Source organism: Python bivittatus, unplaced genomic scaffold (assembly GCF_059951505.1).
Source record: "Python bivittatus isolate LINGU-HERP-01145 unplaced genomic scaffold, Pbiv_v1 ctg000220_np1212, whole genome shotgun sequence".
Classification (NCBI taxonomy): domain Eukaryota; kingdom Metazoa; phylum Chordata; class Lepidosauria; order Squamata; family Pythonidae; genus Python; species Python bivittatus.
In genome coordinates this window covers 41,896,246-41,919,755 of record NW_028277048.1, presented here as the reverse complement: position 1 = coordinate 41,919,755, position 23,510 = coordinate 41,896,246, and the positions used below count along the sequence as shown (strand labels likewise).

Genomic DNA, 23,510 nt, shown 5'->3' with positions numbered 1-23,510 from the left:
TGGAAGATGAAAGATGATATACACAATACAAGTTGAGAGAGAATTCTTTCTAAAATTTAAAAGAGAGCTTGTGTTGATTAATGCTCAGAATCATAAATTAACTACTGAAACCTAATAAAGGATTAGCAATAATACCCATCAAATATCTGGGAAATGTATGGTAACCTTGCATTATGATTCTTGAAAAAGCCTTTAACTGTATTTTGCAAACCGACCTCTTCATAAGTAGGAACTGCTGCTCTAATTCACAGAAGTTGCCTCTAGCCAAATTTTGATTATTACTGGTGTGTGTTTGTGTGTATGAGTAATAGCTAACTAGAACAGTTCCTCAGACATTTTTAAGATTATTAACTGTATACTGTTCCTTTTTTGTGCATATGGATTAGAATCATTAGAATGATTTTTACTGATAATTTTGCTGTATACTGAGTGCAATTTTGTTTGCTTCTTTGAGTTACTTATTCTCCTTTGGAGGGGGGCAGTGTTGATAATTTCCTTAATTTCTTGGTTACCCATAGGGTACTGAAGGAGTTTTTGAACATTTTCCTCCTGCTGATATCCAGAGATTACAGCAACAGAACAATACCTTGAGGTCTGTTATTGCAGAAATGAGAAAAGAAATGGAGACCCTTAACAATCAGGCAACTTCCTCTGATGACATCAAAATGAAAATACAAAATGCAGGTACAACTAATTCTGCTGAAGTTTTATTTATTCCTGGTAATAAAATGGATTTGATTTACTGACTCGTATCTCTATATCTCTTTATAAATATAAGTCTATTTTAACAAAAAGCTTCTCTTGTGTTTGTTGTTTTTGTTTCTTGGTGCCTTCAAGTCAATGTTGACTCCTAGCGACTGCCTTGACAAGTCCCTGCAGTTTTCTTGGTAAGATTTCAGAAGTGGTTTGCCATTGCCTCCTTTGTAGGGCTGAAAGAGAGTGACTGGCCCAAGGTCACTCAACTGGCTTCATGCCTAAGGTGGGACTAAAATTCATAGTCTCCCACCTGGTGCCTTAACCACTACACCAAACCGGCTCTCTCTTGGGTTTATATTCTTCTAAATGTTTATATTCTTTGAGGAATCTCATAGGACTAAAGCATACCTATCAGACAATTAATTAGCATTTCAGTCTCCAGTTTTGAATCCAGTTTGTTTCATATTTATTACATAGAACAGTTAGCTCTTTAACTGTGTCTTCTCCTGTAGCTTTAAACAGTTTAGTGAATTTTTGCCTTTGTACATGACTTACTAGTGGAAAGGTTTCTGAATATATATTTTCTCTGCAAATGTTTCTGTCTTTCCATAGTTCCTCAAGTTTTTCTTATTAAATCTGTTTCATACATTGACCCTATATTCTAAGTGTATGTACCTGAGCATTTCCTTCTGAACAGATTGATTTATTCATCTGCAGTTTTTTACTATATACTCCCAATCCTGTCTATCTGGTGGCATCCATGTACAAAGTCTGCATTTTGTTTCTAGCAGGTGTTGGCAATAAAAAAATATATATTTGTAGAACTCTCCTACATTATTGTGTCTACCCAAGTAAATGTTTCTGTGATTCCAGGTTCTTTAATTTTTCCAACTTTTGCATTCAGTCACTCATTAGCAATACTATGCCCTTTTTTTCATTTAGCATCTCTTGTAATTTGTCAAAGAATTCTTTAATGTTTTCCTTCTGCAATAGGTATATATACAAATATAACAATACATAACAATAAATAGTGTGTTCCATGGTACTATTTCTCCCTTTTCCATATATCTTTGTAATACATCCTTCTCAGCTGTCTGAAATTTTAAACAATAAAATTTCATTTTTTTCACTATATGGAATTGAAACTGCTTCTGGAATCATCCTTCTTATCCTACTCTTTAAAAAGATACCAAACAAAAGCTACTCTAGTCAGTTCTTGAAAACATAATGAAGGCTTAACTTTAGCAACAATAAGAAACTTATTTATTTTATAATATGAAGCTTTATATACAAGTATATGTCTTATTAAGAAGTCTGTAATCTGTTAAAACTTGTAATACATTTAGTCATTAATATACCATAAAACGTTGTTGTTTTTGCTGCAGCAGACCAATATTATTGCTGTTCTGGGAAAAGATACATTTGAGAATTTTTGGATATTTTCCTTTTAATTTATAAATGTAACTAGGCAGTCAAAGCTATTTTCATATCTGCAAGTTCTCAACCTTAAATGGGCATTTTTATTTTTGCAGACCATAGACAGTCCCTGGAAGAGGAGATCAGAAGATTGAACAAAAAATGCAAGGCAGTAGACAAACAGAATGAAAATACAACAGAAACGCCAAGAAAATTATTAGTGCCTTCTCTTAATACATCTAGTTGTAATAAAACTACTCAAACTTTCCATCCAGACTACATTGTCAGCGGGAATGATGGTAAGGGAAGCAATTTCACATCTACTAAAATATGGCATAATTCCTGCTGAAAATAATAATAATAATAATAATAATAATAATAATAATAATAATAATAGCAAAAGGCAGCTTTACTTGGAACAGCATATATCCTGCGACGATACCTTTAACACTATCAAATAACATCTGCCTAACCCAGGTCCTTGGGAAGGACTCGATAGGTGGGAAAAAATGCTAAATCCAGTTTAAACATCTGGTTGACTGTGCAACCAACCATAATAATAAAAATAAAAAATAATTAAAAAATAACCCCCCAGTGAGGCACTACCTTAACATGGTTGTGGGGCTTGCATGCTCCGAGGAGGATGAGAAGTATGCCAGAGGTTCAACCATACTGGATAGGACTCATCAGAGGAGCCAGACGAAGTGTCTCTCCCATAAACAATATGGTGAGACAGTCAGCCAGATGTTTAGACTGGATTTGGCATTTTTATCCACCTGTTGAGTCCTTCCCAAGGACCTGGGATAGGCAGATGTTGTTTGATGGTGTTAGAGGTATTGTCGCAGGATATAAGCTGTTCCAAGTAAAGCTGCCTTTTGCAATTGACTGATGGTGATTTTGTCAGTGCCGATGGTGTTCAAGTGGTGCTCCAGATGTTTTGGGATTGCCCCAACGTGCCTATTACTATTGATACTATCTTTGCTTTCTTTTGCCATAGTCATTCTACTTCTATTTGCAGGTCTTTATATTTTGTGATTTTTTCCAGTTCTTTCGCTTCTATTCTGCTGTCTCCAGGTATTGCAATGTCCACTATCCAGACTTTTTTGTCTGTCTTATCAACAATTGTTAAGTTTATTGTTAAGTTGTGTGGCAGGTGCTTGTCTGTTTGAATTCTGAAGCCCCAGAGCACTTTAGCATCTTCATTTCTATTGTTTTGTCTATTATTATTATTATTATTATTATTATTATTATTATTATTATTATTATTATTTAAACTTGTATGCCTCCTGACTCTTAATGACACTGGGCAGCTCACAACAATTGAACAAAGAAATTGCAATAAAATCATTGAAACATAAAAATAAAGATAAAATACCCATTTCTGTGAAAGAAAAGCATGAAAATTTCATGAATGTAAGAGGTAGAAATCCTTTTCAGCCATGACAGTTTGCTGGTTGTTAGGTTGTAGTCAAACATGGACATGCTCTTCACATAATGGACAGATATTATACCATATACCCATTCACATACTCATCCATTCACACGTATTAATCTTCCTTTCAGCAACTTTAAGCACAGTAGTTGGAGGGGAAAGACATACAGTGGGGCAAAAAAGTATTTAGTCAGCCACCAATTGTGCAAGTTCTTGTCAGGATTTTCTTTCTCATGGGAAAGGATTCATCCCGTTATCTCTACAACAATAACAAATAATATTTTGACTACAGAGATCATGTGAAAAACACCTGTTATTGTGTGTTGTGTATTGTGCTATTTACTGCCACCTATTGGCGTGTGTATGCTAGGTACCCAGTGGGGGTGGCATAGAGCTATAATACAAGGGGAGGAAAATGTTCAGCTTCTCTGAGTAGATGTTAGTTGTTTTAGTGTTAGCCACTATGTAGGTTTTATGGGCTACGTAGTTGTAACAAAGTACCAAGTAGCATACCTCTTCTCTAAGAGTTTGTAGCTAGAGATTTTGTTAAGCTTGTGTTGCTAATAAGTCTTGGATGCTACATTAAATGAGAAGATGTGTTTTTCTTTATATTTTGTATGATATTTGCATTTTATGGAATTTTGCATTTTTATCAATAAACACCAGTTAGTATATATTTTCTGACTGGATTTCTTTGGGAAACAAGAAATGGACATTGCATTGTGTTTTCTGTCATGGCTAATATCTTCCTGGAGTTTTTGCTGCGCTCTGCACAAACAGGAGTGTTTGTGATTATCACTCTGCCCAACAGTTCTCCCACTTAAAAAGATGAGAGAGGCCTGTAATTTTCATCATAGGTATACCTCAACTATGAGAGACAAAATGGGGGAAAAAATCCAGAAAATCACATTGTCTGATTTTTAAACAATTTATTTGCAAATCATGGTGGAAAATAAGTATTTGGTCAATATCAAAAGTTCATCTCAATACTTTGTTATATATCCTTTGTTGGCAATGACAGAGGTCAAACGTTTTCTGTAAGTCTTCACAAGGTTTTCACACACTGTTGCTGGTATTTTGGCCCATTCCTCCATGCAGATCTCCTCTAGAGCAGTGATGTTTTGGGGCTGTCGCTGGGCAACACGGACTTTCAACTCCCTCCAAAGGGGTTCCTTTCCATGGGGTTGAGATCTGGAGACTGGCTAGACCACTCCAGGACCTTGAAATGCTTCTTACGAAGCCACTCCTTCGTTGCCCGGGCGGTGTGTTTGGGATCACTGTCATGCTGAAAGACCCAGCCACGTTTCATCTTCAATGCCCTTGCTGATGGAAGGAGGTGTTCACTCAAAATCTCACGATACATGGCCCCATTCATTCTTTCCTTTACATGGATCAGTCGTCCTGGTCCCTTTGCAGAAAAACAGCCCCAGAGCATGATGTTTCCACCCCCATGCTTCACAGTAGGTATGGTGTTCTTTGGATGCAACTCAGCATTCTCTCTCCTCCAAACACAACGAGTTGAGTTTAGACCAAAACGTTCTACTTTGGTTTCATCTGACATTCTCCCAATCCTCTTCTGGATCATCCAAATGCTCTCTAGCAAACTTCAGACAGGCCCAGACAGGTACTGGCTTAAGCAGGGGGACACGTCTGGCACTGCAGGATTTGAGTCCCTGGCGGTGTAGTGTGTTACTGATGGTAGCCTTTGTTACTTTGGTCCCAGCTCTCTGCAGGTCATTCACTAGGTCCCCCCATGTGGTTCTGGGATTTTTGCTCACCGTTCTTGTGATCATTTTGACCCCACAGGGTGAGATCTTACATGGAGCCCCAGATCAAGGGAGATTATCAGTGGTCTTGTATGTCTTCCATTTTCTAATTATTGCTCCCACAGTTGATTTCTTCACACCAAGCTGCTTGCCTATTGCAGATTCAGTCTTCCCAGCCTGGTGCAGGTCTACAATTTTGTTTCTGGTGTCCTTCGACAGCTCTTTGCTCTTGGCCATAGTGGAGTTTGGAGTGTGACTGTTTGAGGTTGTGGACAGGTATCTTTTATACTGATAACAAGGTCAAACAGGTGCCATTACTACAGGTAACGAGTGGAGGACAGAGGAGCCTCTTAAAGAAGTAGTTACAGGTCTGGGAGAGCCAGACATCTTGCTTGTTTGTAGGTGACCAAATACTTATTTTCCACCATGATTTGCAAATAAATTATTTAAAAATCAGACAATGTGATTTTCTGGATTTTTTTCCCCATTTTGTCTCTCATAGTTGAGGTATACCTATGATGAAAATTACAGGCCTCTCTCATCTTTTTAAGTGGGAGAACTTGCACAATTGGTGGCTGACTAAATACTTTTTTGCCCCACTGTATAGTCTTAACCCCCACCCCTACCCCTTTGCAAGATTACCTGTTTGCATTTTGCTGGCTTTCTCTCTAAGAAGTAAAATATGTTATGCAGGGTTAATGCAGATCTCTGGATTACCATGAGAGAAACCTGCAATTCCCCCAGTAATGCTATTCTAGGTAGCTGCTTTTCCTACTGCTAAGGTAGCCAGCCTACATTCAAGAAAATAAGAAGGAAATAGGAAACAAAATGACACAGTCCTTCTTTCCAGGAATTCACTAAGGGTTGCCGATTTCTTTTTGGCACCACAGCATATGTTTCTAAAACAAATCACACTTTGTATCATTGGGATGTAAATTAAAAAAAACCTCAAAAATATTATGCTAGTTTGCTTTATGCAGTAGAAATCCTTTATGGATAATGCAAAAGTTACAAGAATGGATCTTTTAAAAATCACTTCTTTTCCTTTCATCTGTGGATAAACTAGGCTAATGTTTGATTGTTTCAGTAAGTACATTTCTTTGCCATTGGATATAGCAATGAAGACATTATGTTTTTCACAATTATGGATCTATATTTCATCAACTTCATTAATAATCAGTTAAAGGTAAGTTAACTAGAAAGAAGGATTTGGGGTAATACTTAGAATTCTCCCATTGACATCTACTTTATTTGCTCTTTATTGTTTCAGCTACATTGTATGGTGGTAAAGTTGCTGCTGAAATGCTTCTGAAAAGAAATAATGTTATGGATTCACTGAGAGTACAAGAAACTGAAAATTCAGGAAGAAGGGTATGAAAATGAGAAACTAAATTGTAACGGCCAATGAATGTTTAAAATAGGGATTCAGTCAGAACAAAGGTGCTTCACTTGTTTGCTTTCACTGTAAAATGCTTCTCATTTATAAAAAGTTCCAATCTAGGAGAAAGAATCCATACCTTTCCTACTACTTCCACTAGGAGGCATTGTAATTCTAGATATCTTTGCTGCATCTGGGTTAATGATAAATATATTCTAATCTATTCGAATAAGACACTCCTAACTGGTTTAGGACTTCTGAATACAGAAAGAAAATGAACTTGTGTTACTGTATCTTATATGTACAGTTAGCTGAGTTTGCAGCTGTGCAAGTTGAAGTTTATCTATAGTCCCAAATGTTTTCCCCCCACATATCAAATACCTTCAGTAAATACCTCTTCACTAAAATTGGCTGGTGTTAATTAAATGTTATTTAAATGTATAACACTTTGTCAAACTTAAATTCATCAGCTTAATTCTGTCCACCAACGTCAGCCCAACAAGAGCTTAAATCTGTTTTAGAATTTCCATGGAAGGAAATTTTCCAGACAAGAAGTCCCAAGAATGCTTCTCTGCTTTTCTACATTGGTTAACAAGTAGAATATCTAAGAAGATCTCTGGTTTACATTAAAACATAGATATGAAGGCCTCAAATCATGTGATGATTTTGATTTTGTTTTTTCTTCTCCCCTCTTTATAAAAAAATGTGTTCTGTTTTAGCAAAATTAATAAGGTAATGGGGAGTCAGCACTGAAGCTGTAATGCAAGCTGCATTAGGAATATGTCCATTATGTTAATGACAGGGTAAAACAGTCTCAAGTTCATGGAACCATTCTTTTTTGAGAGGAATTCATAAGTGAATGCATATACAACAGTGGCTTCATTTTCTAGGACATACAGTGGAACCTCGAGTTACGAATTTAATCTGTTCCGTGACTCTGGTTGCAACTCGAATTGGTCGCAACACGAGGCAAATTTTCCCATAAGGTTCAATGTAATTACCGTTAATCCGTTCCGGCGTCCACGGACCACGCGGCAGGGGCGGAAAAACAGCTGCGGACCACGCGGCAGGGCGGAAAAATGGCCGTGGACCACGTGTCAGGGGCGGAAAAATGGCCGCGGACCACGTGTCAGGGGCGGAAAATGGCCATGGACCACGTGTCAGGGGCGGAAAATGGCCATGGACCACGCAGCAGGGCGGAAAAACGGCCGCGGACCATGTGGAACGGGCGGAAAAATGGCCGCGGACCACGTGGAACGGGTGGAAAAATGGCCGCGGACCATGTGGAACGGGCGGAAAATGGCCGCAGACCACGTGGAACGGGCGGAAAATGGCCGCGGATCCAATTCGTAAGTCGAGGCGAGTTCGCAAGTCGAGGTAAATTTTTGGGCCCGGAGCTGGTCGTATCTCGAAAAATTCGTAAGTAGGGGCGTTCATAACTAGAGGTACCACTGTACTTCATTTTTCATGGCACAGAATTTGGGAATATCTGAAATAACATAAAAACAGAGTTAACAATGCATTTCTGAGCTCATTTAGTAGCATTGATGGTACTGAATAAGTTAAATGTTTTCACTACCATTGCATCAGTTCACTACCATCCAGTGGAACTTTTCTAGATGCTTTATGGCACTAGACTATAGAATACACACCTGGAACTGTTAAAGATACACTCTAGCCAATTTATTTGGCATTTTGCTGGTAAAGTACATGTGATGTTTATACCAGAGTTTGAGATGGTCAAGATCATACACTGTGTTGTTACATCATGGACAGTATGGACAAATTACTTGAAGTAGTGATGCCTGTCATTTGTTGTTTAGATACATGCCCGTCATACCTTTTTAAATTGGCTTTAGCTCTGCTTGGTCCCTGCAGTTGTGGAGATTATTTCTTAAAATAATGAAGTCCATACAGCTCTGAGGGAAACAGCAGTGAGGTTTCCACTGAAGAAACCAAATTTATTATTGTTCTAGTGTCAAACTTGCATGCTTGGTGATAGAATATATGGTGGCCTATCAATTATCCTCTCCTCAGCAGCAGAGGAAACAACAGTAAATTAGAAACCCAAGATTATCAGAAGACAACCCACACTAATCAAGTATTCCATTACCAAAGTAACAACCCAACTTCCCACAGGAGGAGCTGTGTAAGAACATTATTCAAGCGAGCACAAATGCATTGCAGCAACCCAGAACAGCAGAAAAAAAGGAAACAGGCCACCTATACAACATCTTCCAACAAAATGGATACCCACACAACTTTATCAAAAAGTTCCCGACCACTCAACCCACTACAACACAACCAACACAAGCTATGAAAAGGATCACACTGCCATACATCAGAAACGTCCCAGAAACCACCAACAGACTATTACGACCACATGGCATCTCTGTAGCACACAAACCAACTAAAGCCCTCCAAAATATCTTAAGTAAACCAAAAGACCCAGTAGCACAAGGAGGAAAAACAGGCATCATCTACAACATACAGGGTAAGGACTGCAACAAACACTGTGTAGGACAGACAGGCAGAAGGCTGGCAGAGCACATCCATGAACACCAACTAGCAGTCAGAAGACATGAAAACTCCTTAATCTCACAACACATGGACCGACTTAACCATAGTTTTAACTGGGAAACTCTCACCATTTAGCATTTTAGACCAAGCTAAATCCAAAAATGCAAGGGAATTCTTGAAAGCTTGGCATTCAGACAAGGCAGCAATCAACAGACACATAGAGATAAAGAGCATCTACACACTATTCAATAGAGACAAAAGAAAAGAAAAGAAAAGACCAGAACATCTCCTCACCAGCAATCATCACCCAGATAAGCAGAGATTAACACCAAGATTATCACCAGACATACAGTCAAGCAGTAAACAATACCCTAATCAAGGAACTACAGAGGGGGAAAAAATAAAACAAAACAAAACCCACACCCCCACCAACACTGGCAGGGCATGCCACAGTATATAAACAGAGAGCAAACCCCCATCCCGTTTTAGCACTGAAGATGTTACCTAGCTGGGTAATGAAACGTTTGCAAGAAAAGAACCAAGCTCAGAGAACCCCAAGGACTCCACAGTTCAACCCTGAGCTACACATATTCGTCTCTATTGGCAAGTTCAGTCTGAAATAGACAGAACATGTAAGCAAAATGTGCTGCTTGTGATTGGTGACTGGAATGCCAAAGTTGGAAACATAAAAGAAGAAAATGTAGTCAGATAAGCAGGAAACCGACAATTTCCACCAGTCTGATGATTTCTTTATAGCTGTCTTCAGACAACCAAAACAATGCCTCTATACACAGACATCACCAGATGGAGTATATAGAAATCAAATTGATTATATTATTGCCAAAAGGAGATGGAGGAGCTCAATTATAGCATCAAAAAGATGGCCAGGTGCTGACTGTGAAAGAGATCGCAGACTGCTCGTGTGCACGTTCCAAGATAAACTAAAGAAGAAGAAAGCTTGTCCGTTTCCCTGATATGATCTTGAACATACTGTATACCCATCATTTTCAAGGTGAACATCAGGAATCACTTTGAAGTCCTGAACTTCATTGATAGAGAACCAGAGGAAGTGTGGAATGAGCTTAAAGAAGTTATTAAGGATGAATGTGAAAAGATACTGCCAAAAATGAAAAAACAAGAAAGCAAGCTGGATGTCAGAACAAACTTTGGAAATTGCTAAGAAGAGAAGCCAAAGCCAAGAAAGACAAAAATCTCAGGAAGGAACTTAACAACTTAAGTTGTTAGAAGAGACAATAAGAGTATTACAATAACATTTGTAAAGACTTTGGAAACAGCTATGAAGAAACAAGGAAAGTCTTTCAAAAGATCTTTGAACTCAGAAGGAGGTTCCAGTCTTGAATTGGTATGCTAAAGGATGCCAATGGACAGATAGTAACCAATTCAAAGGAGATCAAAGGAATGTAGAAAGAGTATACTAAAATACTGTGCAGTAGAGATGTCAACATCCAAGATACCTTAGAACAGTGCTTCCCAAACATTTTCCTTCATTACCCAAAACTCAGGGGGGGAAGGAGGGCACTGGTGGGTGTGCATGCGAGCAAAGGGGGAAAGGAGGGCATGGTGCATGCCTGTGAGCAAAAGGGGAAAGGAGGGTGCGTTGCATGTGAGCAGAGGAGGGAAGGAGGGCATGGTGCGAGTGAAGGGGGGAAGGAGGTTCTGATGTGTGCAAGCGAAGAAAGGCTGGGGTGGATGGGGGAGACTTACTCAAGCAACTTGCGACCTCCCTTGCCAGCTTCCCCATTGACTTTGCTTGTGGGAAGCCAGCAGGGAAGGTTTCAAGTGGTGATCATGTGACTCTGGGACATTGCAACTGATCATAAGTGCAAGCTGGTTGCCAAGCACCCAAATTTTGTTCACGTGACTGCAGGGATGCTGCAACGGCCAGAGCTTTGAGGACCAGTTGTAGGTCCCGTCCTTCAGCACTGTTGTAACTTTGAACTGTTGCTGAATGAATGGTTGTAACTCAAGGACTACCTGTGTTATAAAAACAATATCATTGAATGATCTTTATGTTATTTTAACAAATTACCATTGGAAATTTCATCGATTTTCATCTTAATAGGAATACTTTGGGAGATTTTTGAATATATTATAGTACACATGGCAATCTTTAAGTCAATTTAAATGTTCCTTTTGTGAATGAGTTTGTGTGTCATTACCCAAAGAAAAACAACTTTGACCCAATTTTGGGTAATTTACCCAGGTTTGGGAAACACTGTCTTAGAAGGTGTACAAGAACCTATGCTAGAAGATGAAGTTAGATCAGCACTCCTGTCATTACTAAGTCAGAAGGCTACAGGAACTGATGGAATACCCACAGAAATATGGCAAGCAGCAGAAGAAGACTCAGTCAAGGTCCTAACCAAGCTATGCCAGCAAATCTGAAGAACAACACAGTGCCCAGCAGATTGGAAGTAGTCAGTGTACATTCCAATACCAAAAAAGGAGATTTAACAGTGTGTGCAAACTATTGTACAATATCCTTAATTTCACATGCTAGTAAAATAATGCTTAGAATCATCCAATGCAGATTAGAGCCCTGCATGGAAAAAGAGATGCCAGATGTTCAAGCTGGCTTTAGAGAAGGCTGAGGAACATGAAGCATTATTGTTAGTGCACGCTGGAAAATAGGAAAAAGCCAAAGAATACCAAAAAGAAGTCAGTATGTTCTTCATTGATTATAGAAAAGCTTTTGATTGTGTCAATCATGTCAAGCTGTGGAACGTGCTTAGAAAAATGGGAATTCCAAAACATCTCATTGTCCTTATGAAAAACTTATATACAGCTCAGGAAGCCACAGTACAGACAGAACATGGTGAAACAAACTGGCTCCAGATTGGCAAAGGACTGCAACAAGGCTGCATGTTCTCCCTTTATTTTTTTCAATCTATATGCTGAATATATTTACTAGGTTCTGCAATAGCTGGGAAGCTCATGTGCTTGCAGTGGCAAGAAGCACTTTTTACTGGTAGAAGCTGGTAGGTCAGCTATATCCTTATTTATATCTTGGATAAAATGCTTGCTTTTATTAATGTAATATTCCTTTTATTGTAGGCAAGCTGCTTTGGGAAAATCTTCTCTATTAAAGATGGCCTAAAATAATTAAACTAATTAATCTTATCATATTGAACACTTCACTCCTTCATTAAGAAATATATATCTTGCCCTTCATTTTCTTTTAGTAATGCTATTCTGGAATGGGCTTCCTAGTGTGGTGCCTATTTTTACGAATGTGCCTTTTTATAGTTCTCTTGCTACCTATTGGACTCCTTTCCCCACCTCATTTTTTACATTTAAAATAGTAATGATTTTAAATGTGAGATGTTGGCCTTCCTCAAAACAATGTTCCAGCCTCTGGCATCTTTTAATTTCCAAACATTTCTCTGGGCCCCAAATGGGCTTTGTAAGCTTTCTTGGAAAATGAAAATAGTGGGCTGCTAGTGTCTAGTGCTTTGTTTAGAAGTGTGCCCATCTGCCTCCAATAAAGACAAGGCTAAGCAAAATTACTAGGAGGCATCTGGAAGAAACAGGGTCCAGTCCAGGTGGCAAATAGTCTTCCAGTTAAATAGTGCTTTGTAATTGGTGATTTGGAATCCAAGCCCCTCTCAGCAATTATTTTTGAAAAGCACCCAGAAAATCCACAACAGGTTCTCAAAATGTGAAATTTACCACCACTAAATGATTGGGGATTCCTATTATGGAAAAATCTTTATCTCATTTTGCTTCTAGAGTCCACTGGTAAAACGACTCCAGGAAGATTCTGTTCATCTCAAGCAACAGTTACTTGGTATGGGGGCAGGTGACGGGCCCCATCAACATTTTAGAAACCATGCAAGAGTGATTCCAGATAGCTTGAAAGAAGCTGCAAAAAAGATCTGCTGTCTGAGCAAAGAAAAACAGCAGCTACTAGAGATGGTAAACAGACTAAGAGCAGAACTTGGAACAGCTTCAAAGGAAGGTAAACTCATTGGAGAGAAGGATCTCAATTCTTATATGAGAAATTCAGTCTCTTGAGATTGAGAAAACTAATAGAGTGAAGTACTGCATGTAGGCTTGGTGCCAAGGTTAAGAGGTCCTAGTCAGAGCTTGAGAATGAAATGCTGCTGAATAAGAGCACAGTTGCTCTTAACATTGAAGATGGTGGGATGAAACATGAACAAACTCTGCATTTGTTTCTTATTCTTGGCTATGAAGACCTTGATTACTGCACTAAAAGGTCAAGGTGGCAACTACTTGTTACATAACAGCAAAAAGCTCTTTTATATACTTATCATGTATATAAGAAGATTCTTGAAATAAATACTTTTTTGTCTTGTTTCCTGGAGATGAAGAACAATGCAAAATGACATTATTGTATAACTAACTTGAGATTAAAATAGATGCCTTGTAAGAGAATTTGATTTTAAAGTTTACATTCTGGGACCCAACTTCTTTCAATTGAGGTTTGTTATATAAAAGCCATTGCTGTATGACATGTTATATGCTATACAGAAAAAGTTCATTTCCTTATTTTGTCATCTCTCTAGGATTTCAGGATTGCAATGATACAAAAAACCCTCAAAATGACACATTCCCTGGTGCCCTTTATCCCAAACAACTTGAACAAGAAGCAAAACAGCATTTTCTAGCTTTAGAACACTTGCAGTACCAGCTTACAAAACAGGTAATATGATCTCTTCTAGGCAGTATGTCAGAACTTCATCATACAATTTTATTCTAAGGACAAGAAAGTTGTCTTCTGAATGCTAGATCCTTTCTTGTGATCACAGTGATATGATGTGCAAGCTGTACAAAAGCCAGGCTCTGGAGAGTATTGTGGAATAGCTCTGATTTTGCTATGCCCAATTTACAGCAACTGTTCATATTCCATGGAGAACATAGTCAAGATATAGTTCACCTTTTCTTTGGAGATTGCAGCAATGTGTCATTTTTGTGCTTTCCATAAAGATCAGTGCATAATACGGATAGAAGGGACTTGGGTAACATTTAATCTAGAGAATAAAGATCTGAGAGATATTTTCACTAACAATTTTGGAATCAGACTATATTTGTTGTTTTGTATGACTGAATTTGTGCAAGGAGCCAACTAATGGGCAGGCTCTGAGTATCACAGAGGACTTCCTTCTGAAATTCCATGTACTTATTTCCCCTATGCCTGGACAACATTTGCGGGGTCTCATTGGGCACAAAGAAGACCACTCTGTCGTTTTCTTGAGTCCTTATGATTCAAACGAACAGAACATGGTTTGCAGAATGAGATTTTTTTAATAATAATTTTATTAAAGTTTACAAAGCAAAGATAAAAGACTAATACAAATTAATAAGAATATAAAAAGTAAAGAAAAAATAAAAAGGGCAAAGAAAAAGAAAAAAAGGAAAAAGAAAAAAATATAAAGAAATCACTCCCCCCTCCCTCCAGGCAAGTATAGATAACTTCAGTAACTTAACAACTTCTCTAATATTTCAATTTAAAAAATCTCTTCTTCCCATATCTCTTATCAATAAACAAATTGTAAAAAGTCATCATTCAGTCCTAATCAGCAAAAGTCATTAAGAGCTACCAGAAATAATAACATTCATATTTTAACCTTAAATAAATCCATTTTGTATTCCATCTTATCACTTTCCCTAAAAAATAAAAGAAATCTCTCCCCATTACTTATCTGTTATCTATAAAAAATCTTTGAAGCCTCATAATTCATTCTTGGTCAAAAAAAAAAAAATCCATTAATAGCTTCCAGAAACTACAACATATATATTTTCAGTAAACAAATTGTAAAAACTTGTCATTCACTCCTAATCATCAAAAGTCCATTAAGAGCTACTAGAATTAATAACATATATATTTTAACCTTACAGGTAGTCCTCACTTAATGACCATTCATTCAGCAACCATTCAAATTTATGATGGTGTTGAATGATGAGACTCATGACCTGTGCCCAAAATTACGGCTGTTGCAGCACCCCTGCGGTCACGTGATCATGATCTGGGTCCTTGGCAATCGGTTCGCACTTATGAACAGTTGCCAAGCACCCCGCGATCATGTGATTGCCATTTGCAGAAAGTCAGTGGGGAAGCCAACAGGGAAGGTTGCAAGCCACTGCTGCCTGCCGAGAGGACTCCCTCTTGTCTCTGGGGGCTAGCTGAAAGAGCTCTGTGCCGAAATCTAAGCAGGATTTTGGCATGGAGCTTCTTCAGCCAGCACCCAGAAATTTCAGCACGGAGCTTTTTCATCCAGTCCCTCATCTCTGGGGTCTGGCTGAAAAAGCTCTGTGCTGAAATCCAAGCAGGATCTTGGCATGGAGCTTTTTCATCCAGCCCCTCACCAGGGCTGAAAAAGGTCCATGCCGAAATCTCTGGGGGCTGGCTGAAAATCCCCCATGTCGAAATCCAAGTAGAATTTTCAGCCGAGGAGGATTTTCAGCTCAAGTGGAGAGGCTTCAGAAGCCTCTTGATTCTGGGGCTGAAAATCCAAATGGTTCTGAGGCCCTGTGTACCTGACCCCTGAGCACCCTCCCTGAAGCTCCCATGCATCCCCTCACTCCCTCTACCACCCAGCAGCAGCTAGGGCTTGCAACTTCCTGCTGGCTTCCCCACTGACTTGATTGTGGAAAGCCGGCAGGAACTTGCTTTGCCTAACCATATGCGATTTTCACTTAACAATGGCAGCAAGGAGTGCTGGGATTGCAGTCATTAAGCAAAATGGTCACGTGATGATTCGCTTAATGACTGCATCGCTTAGTGACCTAAATTCTAGTCCCAATTGTGGTTGTTAAGCAAGGACTACCTGTAATCAAATAAATCCATTTTGTGTTCCAGTTTATCACTTTTTCTAAAAAATAAAGTAAAAGAAATATCTCCCCATATCTTATTTGTTATCTATAAACAAATCTTTAAAACCTCATCATTCAGTCCTGATTAAAAAAAAAAGTTCCATTAATAGAAACCGCAACGTATATATTTTAACCCTGGTTGAATAAATCTACTTTATATTCCTTCAATTTACTTTTAAAAAGCTTGATCTTTAATTCCTTCAAATAATGTCCCACAAGTTGATTTCGTATCATTTTCTCTTTGTCTCCTCTCAGAAACTTCTTCGCTAATTTAACACGTCTCTTTTGTAAATCCAAGATAAGAAAGCTTTCCAAGTCACTGTTCTGATTTATTATTTGTATGTCCCCTTTAATTATTAAGACATCAGCAGGTTTCATTTGTAAATCCAATGTGGCATCTTTTTCCATACCACTCTTGTAGTCTGGTACTTTTAAATCCATTTTCAGATCCACATTCAGATCAGCCTCAATTTATTTTTTTCAATTCATGCTCACTTCCATTCTGACTCACTTTCAGACTCCAGACTTTCAAACTCACTTGATTGTCCATGGATTAGTTAGTTTATCAGGCATTTTTTTTCCTTTTCTTTTTCTGTTTCAAAGTTTTCACAAAATATGTGTTATTTTCCAAATTTTAATTTTGTTTAAAGAGAATAATGTTGCATGCCTATTATGTTCATTTATTCCTCTGCAAAAGCATTCATTTTTCTATAACCTCTGTGTGTGTTTCTGAGTGTAGTATATGTGTACTAGAATATTAGACAGTGGAGAAACTGAAACTGAGGTTGATAGGAAGGTGATTCACTCAAACTGCATTGCCAAGTTATTGCTTGAGAGCTTTGAGGATAATACAGAAATGGCCTGGGGAAGTAGTTTCTGCAGTCAAGAGACCATATAACTTGGAAATCAGAGCACTGATTTCTACAAAATTTGTTCTGTTCCATCTCCTTAAATTTTTACTTAAAATGCTATTACATTTACATTTTTTTAATTGGCTAGGTGTTGACATTTTTTCTATATTAGATAATGGTTAGCAGACCTCTGGTTTTCCTGATTCATACTCCACAATCAAGAACAAACCAGGACATTTCTCTTGAAGCCAACAATATTTGCAGAATTTCCAGATCTGAGTATCTAGCCATGAATCAGATTACACAGTTGTTGAATAGCCCAAATATGTACCACTTACTTACATAAATGTGTGCTACAAATTGCCATCCACAACTACTTCCCATCACTCATGGAGATTAGAAAGCATATTTGACCCTCCATTCATATACCTGAACATCTCTCAGTCTTTCACTATATCTCTCTTCATCCAGCTCCATTAACTTCTGCAATCTGAAGCCTTAAATTCTACCTCCTGGGTGCCTTCAGTGTAAAAATTAGTTAACCTATGTTTGTACATAAATTGTGTGATCACAATTTATTTGTTTTTATTTATATATCAAATTTGTCACCATCCATCTCGTTGACATGACTCTGGGTGTTTACAGCAGAGATAAAATCAATTAAAATACAATATAAAAATAATCTTAATAAATAAATTCCAAGAAATATGGAGAATTGACATATAACTCAGGGAGTGTTGTCAGGGCGCTAACTACCCCCAGGGATGGTTAGAGCTCATATCGCCCCATGCACACTGGCAGAGCCAGGTCTTCTATCCTTTCCGGAAAGCCGGAAGAGTTGGGGCCTACCACACCTCTGGAGGGAAAATATGTCAAAGGGCGGGGGCAGTGGCAGAGCAGGCTCTCCTCTTGGGCCTAACTGCATGTATAGAAAGCACAATAGGTCATTTAAACCTACCACTACCTTTTGTGCCATTTCTAATCTATTTGCACATGACAATGATCTCAGATACTGCTCATTTCCACAGGTTGATTCAGACTCATTTATAAGAAACTGCACTGCAGATCCCTCAATGTCTAAAGCCCCTGTGCCACAGCAGCCTCAACAGCTCAGAAAAGACAATCCAAGCCTGTCCCAGCAAAGTCTGTTGTCATCATCTAGTGCACTTAGTTCCTTGGAGGAAATTTGGCAAATGTTAGAGATGGGATCAAGTCCTTCAGTTCTTAGCCCCAAGAACAACATGGATCAAGGTGCGTATAATACATAAAGACATGGTAATTTAATTTTAGTATTAGAATTCAAATGCAGCACAATGGCTTCTGGAATCTGAAATGTCTCTACCTTACCTATGGCAGAATCTACAGGAATTTTGTTCATCTCCTTTGTATTTTCACCACCTTTGAATTCAGTGTTTTGTTTACCAACTTTGAAATGAATGTGAAACTGGCACATTTATGTGCTCCATTAATCACTGGCTACAGATAACTATGTAGTAGGTCAGTGATTTTTACAGACTGTGTTCTGTGGAATATTCTGGAAGACAGCATGCTTGTCTCTAATGGTTTTTCCTTGTAATGTCCAAGGGTAAGGAAGTGTTGGTTGTATTCTTGGGTGCTCTCTTGGTATGTAACATGAGTTGTGCTGCACATGAACTGATTACATCCCACTGTTCTTTGCAGTGCATAGGAATCCAGGTCTGGTGTTCATAAGCAGACTAGAACATGTGACAAAATGTTCTTTGAAGCTGAAAGTCTGGAAAGTACTCTTTTTACTATTCAGAAGTAGATATTCCATACTGTGGCTGAATATAAACTGCTACTATTTAAGATTATCACTTTTATTTAGCATGGGCCCTTTTCACTAATTTTACTGACATTTCAGGGCAGTTATTTTATTTTTAATAAAATATTCATAGGTAGAAATACATTGCTTTTTTGTGCTTATGACAAGTTTTGCTTGGAAGAGGTAAAAAAACTTGAGTCAATGCATTCTAATGTAGATTTAATGGCTGGTGTGGGTCTTCCGGGCTGTGTGGCCGTGTTCTGGAAGTTTTGTTTCCTAATGTTTCGCCAGCATCTGTGACCGGCATCTTCGGAGAGCAGGAGCACAGATAGGAGCAGTTCTGTCAGACTGTCAGTTCTGTCAGACAGAGAACTGCTCCTATCTGTGCTCCTGCTCTCTGAAGATGCCGGTCACAGATGCTGGCGAAACATTAGGAAACAAACTTCCAGAACACGGTCACACAGCCCAGAAGACCCACACCAGCCATCGTATTCCGGCCGTGAAAGCCTTCGACAATACATTAATGTAGATTTGTTGTAAGATTCAGTTTTATAAGATTCAATAACAGATCATTTATTTCTTAGATTTATATCCTGCCTTTTCTTTAGGAACTCAAGGTAGTATACATAATGCTCCATCCTCCCGTTTTATACAATAACCCTATAAGATGTGCATATAGGGTGATTTATAGTGTACATATTAAAGTTGCATCCCCCCAAATACTATTAAAGTAAATAATACTGTGATCTTGTCCAACTAAATAAATTAGAAATCCTTTGGAGCCCATTAACAGCTGAAAGAATTGAGGGAAATGGAAATTGGCCTGTTTAATTTTAAATAGAGTCTTAGTAGTAATCTTAGGAATGATTTGGCACTTTTTGTCTTTTTTATTACCATATGAACCAACTAAACATTTCTCTCTCCAATATTAGACTTAAAACTCTCTCTATCTCTTTCTTTTACTGATCACCCTGTGGTCATTTCTGCTTATTATGTGAATCCATCAGACATTTTTACAAACTGAACAATTTCTCTGCAAATGGTTCTCCATAGCAGCTCTAAGACTATGAATCATTAGTTATTATTGCAAAATGTTTGGAAATAGAAAGTATATCATGAAATTACAGATTGACACTATGTTCTTAGTTAACAATATTTACACAATACTGTATGCTGGCAGCTATGTGGCAGCAAAGGGAAGGTAATATCATTGAACTCCATGGTTCATATGTAAAGATCCATCTATTGCATCAAAATTTTGGTGAACGGAGCCATAGAAGAGATACTATAGGTCAAGAACCTGTTGATAAAACAAAGACTGTTTGCATATGTAGATGTCATAGCAACTTTCCTAATGTTTCATGTTCTCAACTGGTGAAACTCAACTGGCAATTTTACAAGAACGCTAATTCCTAAACTTGGATATTCCTACCTAGAATAAAATTCCTGGCTTTAATACTGCAGATGTCCACAATCCCGTGCTATAGAACAACTTTTTGTGCTAGTTATTTGACACCTGCAGATTGATTTTTTTTTCTGATTTTAAAACTTTTATTTATATAAAAAGCACAGTTAAAATACAAATCAGAGAGTAGAGAAAAGAAAGAAGATAGGACTAATAGAAAAAGACAAAAACTAAAATAGTGAGAACAGATAGAAAGATGAAACAGAATGTGACTTCTGACTATCTCCAATACAGATATAAATACAAATTTTAAAAAGGTTAATCTCTTACCACTAATTAATCCAAATTCACATTATTTCTATCGGCACAAACCATCTAATCATTAAACCCCACAATCAAAGCTTCATTTTTTTCCTGCCCAAGCATGTAATCTAAGAAGGGTTGCCATGAGGACACAAATGTGGAAACAATATTATCTCTTATTAACGCTGTTAATTTCTCCATTCGAGCCAAGTCCATCAATTTTATAATCCATTCTTCCCCTGTAGGTATTTGTGAATCCTTCCATTTCTGCGCATATAACAGTCTTGCAGCTGTAGTCATGTATAGAAGCAAAGTTCAATGTTGTTTCTCCAGTCCTTTATCCATCAAACCCAATAGGAACAGTTCTGGGTTTTTTTTTGAATGCTCACTTTGAGAATCTTTTGAATAGCAATACATATCTGGTCCCAAAATTTTTTAGCTTTTTCACGGGTCCACCAAAGATGATGAAAGGTTCCTTTACCCTGCGAACATTTCCAACAAACATTTGTTATACCAGTATACATTTTTGATAACTTATCAGGAGTTAAATACCAGCGGTACATCATTTTATTAAAATTTTCTTTTAAATTATAATTCAACGTAAATTTCAAACCTTTGTTCCACATATTTTCCCATTGTTCCAACATGATGTTGTATCCGAAGTTTTTAGCCCATTTAATCATACATTCCTTAACTTGTTCATCTTCTAGATTCCTCTGTAACAACATCTTATACATTTTAGCAATAACATGTTCATCATTTATACAAAGTTGAGTCTCGAGGTAAGATGTTTCATTAACAAATCTATAGTTCTTTTTATCCAGCTTAAAACGTTCAAACAATTGCATATGAGTAAACCAATGACATATAAAACCTTCTGATTCTAACTGTTCTCTTGTTTTAAAACTTGGTTCACCCTCCTCAAAATTTAATAAATCTTCATATTTTAACCACTTCATTTCTCCCACATTTTCTCTTCTAGTAAATGCTTCCAGAGGTGACAACCACAAGGGTACATTAGGAGGCAGTCTTATCTTATATTTGTTCCAAATTTGCAGTAAGGCATTCCTAATATAATGGTTTTTAAAATCCTTATTAACTTTAACTTTATCATACCACAAATAGGCATGCTACCCAAATCTTAATTCATGACCTTCAAGTTATAATAATTCTTTATTCTCCAAGGTTTCCACTCCTTCATCCAAAGCCAACAAGAAGCATCAAAATGCAGTTTTAAATTAGGCAAACCCAAACCTCATCGTTCCTTGGCATCTTGTAACAATTTATATTTAATTCTTGGGTTTTTTTCCTTGCCAAATGAACTTAGATATATCTCTCTGCCACTGTTTAAACGGTAAATATGTAGTCAAAATCGGTATAGTCTGAAAAAGAAACAGCATCCTAGGCAAAACATTCATTTTAATCACAGAGATTCTCCCCATGAGAGACAGTTGTAATTTTCCCATCTTACCAAATCTTTTTTCACGTCATTCCAGATTTTACCATAGTTATTCTGAAACAACACACTATTTTTAGTTGACAAAATCACCCCCAGATATCTCATCTTTTTTTCAGTCCTGAAACCCATCTTGCTCATCAACAGATCTTGATTAGGCAGGGTCATATTTTTAATTAACATTTTTGTTTTTTGTTTATTTACTTTAAAACCCACCAGTGAACCAAATTCCTTCAGTTTCAAATGCTCAGCAGATTCCAGAGGGTCCTGTAATATCAAAACTAAGTCATCAGCAAAAGCTCTCAATTTAAAAACCTCTTGTTTAATCTTTAAGCCCTTTATTTGTTTGTCCCTTCTAATGTCTTTGTAAAGAACTTTGAGATCCAAAATAAAGAGCAAAGGCGATAATGGACAACCTTGTCTTGTTCCTTTTTGTATATGACATGATTCAGTTAATTCTTCATTCACAATAATACTGGCCTTCTGAGGCAGATAAATTGACTTTATTCCCTGTATAAAATGTTCTCCAAAGTCAGTGGTACCTCGGTTCACGAACTTAATTCGTTCCACGATTCTGGTCACGAACTGAATTGGTCTTGAACCGAATCAAATTTCCCCATAAGGTTCAATGTAAATAAGGTTAGTCCGTTCTGAACCTATGTATTTTTTTTTTAACCAAAAAAATATGAAACAAAGTACAGTACAGTATGAAGAGAGAGAACACTAACCTTGCTTGAGGCGACACCAGAAAGCTTCACAGCAAGTATCTGTCTGCGACTGCAATCTCACCTAGAGGAAGCCATGACCACGTGTCAGAGCAGGGAAGATGGCCGCGGGTTGTGTTCGTTACCCGATGCGGAGTTCGTGAACGGAAGCAAAGTTTCGCGAACGCTGCTATTCGCAAACTGCATTGTTCGTGAACAGAAGCGTTCGTGAACCGAGGTATTGTACTTTCCAAAACTTTAAACATAAACATCCAATTCAAATGATCAAAAGCTTTCTCTGCATCCAAAAAAATAAGAGGCATCTGACATTCATTATGACATTGTAGATATTCTATAATATCCAGCATGACTCTGACATTGTCTCTTAATTGTCTTTTAGGCAGAAATCCACATTGGTCATGGTGAATAAATTTCTGCAAGATTTTTTTTAACCTTTCTGCCAGCACTGAAGCAAATATTTTATAATCATTGTTCAACAGTGAAATTGGTCTATAATTCTTAATTAAAAGAGAGTCTTGTCCTTCTTTAAGTAAAAGTGCAGTGTTGGCTTCCTTCCATGAACCAAGCATTGCCACACCCAACAAAACAGAAACCTGCAGATTGATTTTGAGAAGATTTACCGTGAAGCTTTGTATTCATCTATCTCATAGATACTCACTATGGAGCGCTTGGCATTAGGTATTCTGCTTTGGAAATGGTGTTTACCCTCTTATCTTGCTTCCAATGGAAGAGGCAGCCTGAAATGACACGTTCCATGTCATCAAATTTGTGACTTCAAATTGCCTTCTGTGTTTCCAGGCAGGTTGCAACTGTGGAGTCGGGCTGTGGGGCAGAGCAGGAAAGAGTTCTCCTAGTCTTCCAGGAGAGCTCCCTCCTACTTTGTCCCACACTTGTGACCTGTTAACCTGGCTATTTTTGAACACA

General features: G+C 37.8%; 1 protein-coding gene across 1 annotated transcript in view; it reads left to right on the top strand.

Annotated features, from left to right (window-relative positions):
• The window catches only part of CCDC57 (coiled-coil domain containing 57), an 89,784-nt gene that overhangs the window by 53,446 nt on the left and 12,828 nt on the right, over nucleotides 1-23,510 (top strand). The window contains exons 11-16 of the mRNA XM_088138442.1: nucleotides 519-684; nucleotides 2,229-2,411; nucleotides 6,581-6,681; nucleotides 12,959-13,187; nucleotides 13,756-13,892; nucleotides 17,943-18,165. Of these exons, the coding sequence (XP_087994568.1) occupies nucleotides 519-684; nucleotides 2,229-2,411; nucleotides 6,581-6,681; nucleotides 12,959-13,187; nucleotides 13,756-13,892; nucleotides 17,943-18,165 (1,039 nt within the window). The remainder of the gene's footprint in view (nucleotides 1-518; nucleotides 685-2,228; nucleotides 2,412-6,580; nucleotides 6,682-12,958; nucleotides 13,188-13,755; nucleotides 13,893-17,942; nucleotides 18,166-23,510) is intronic.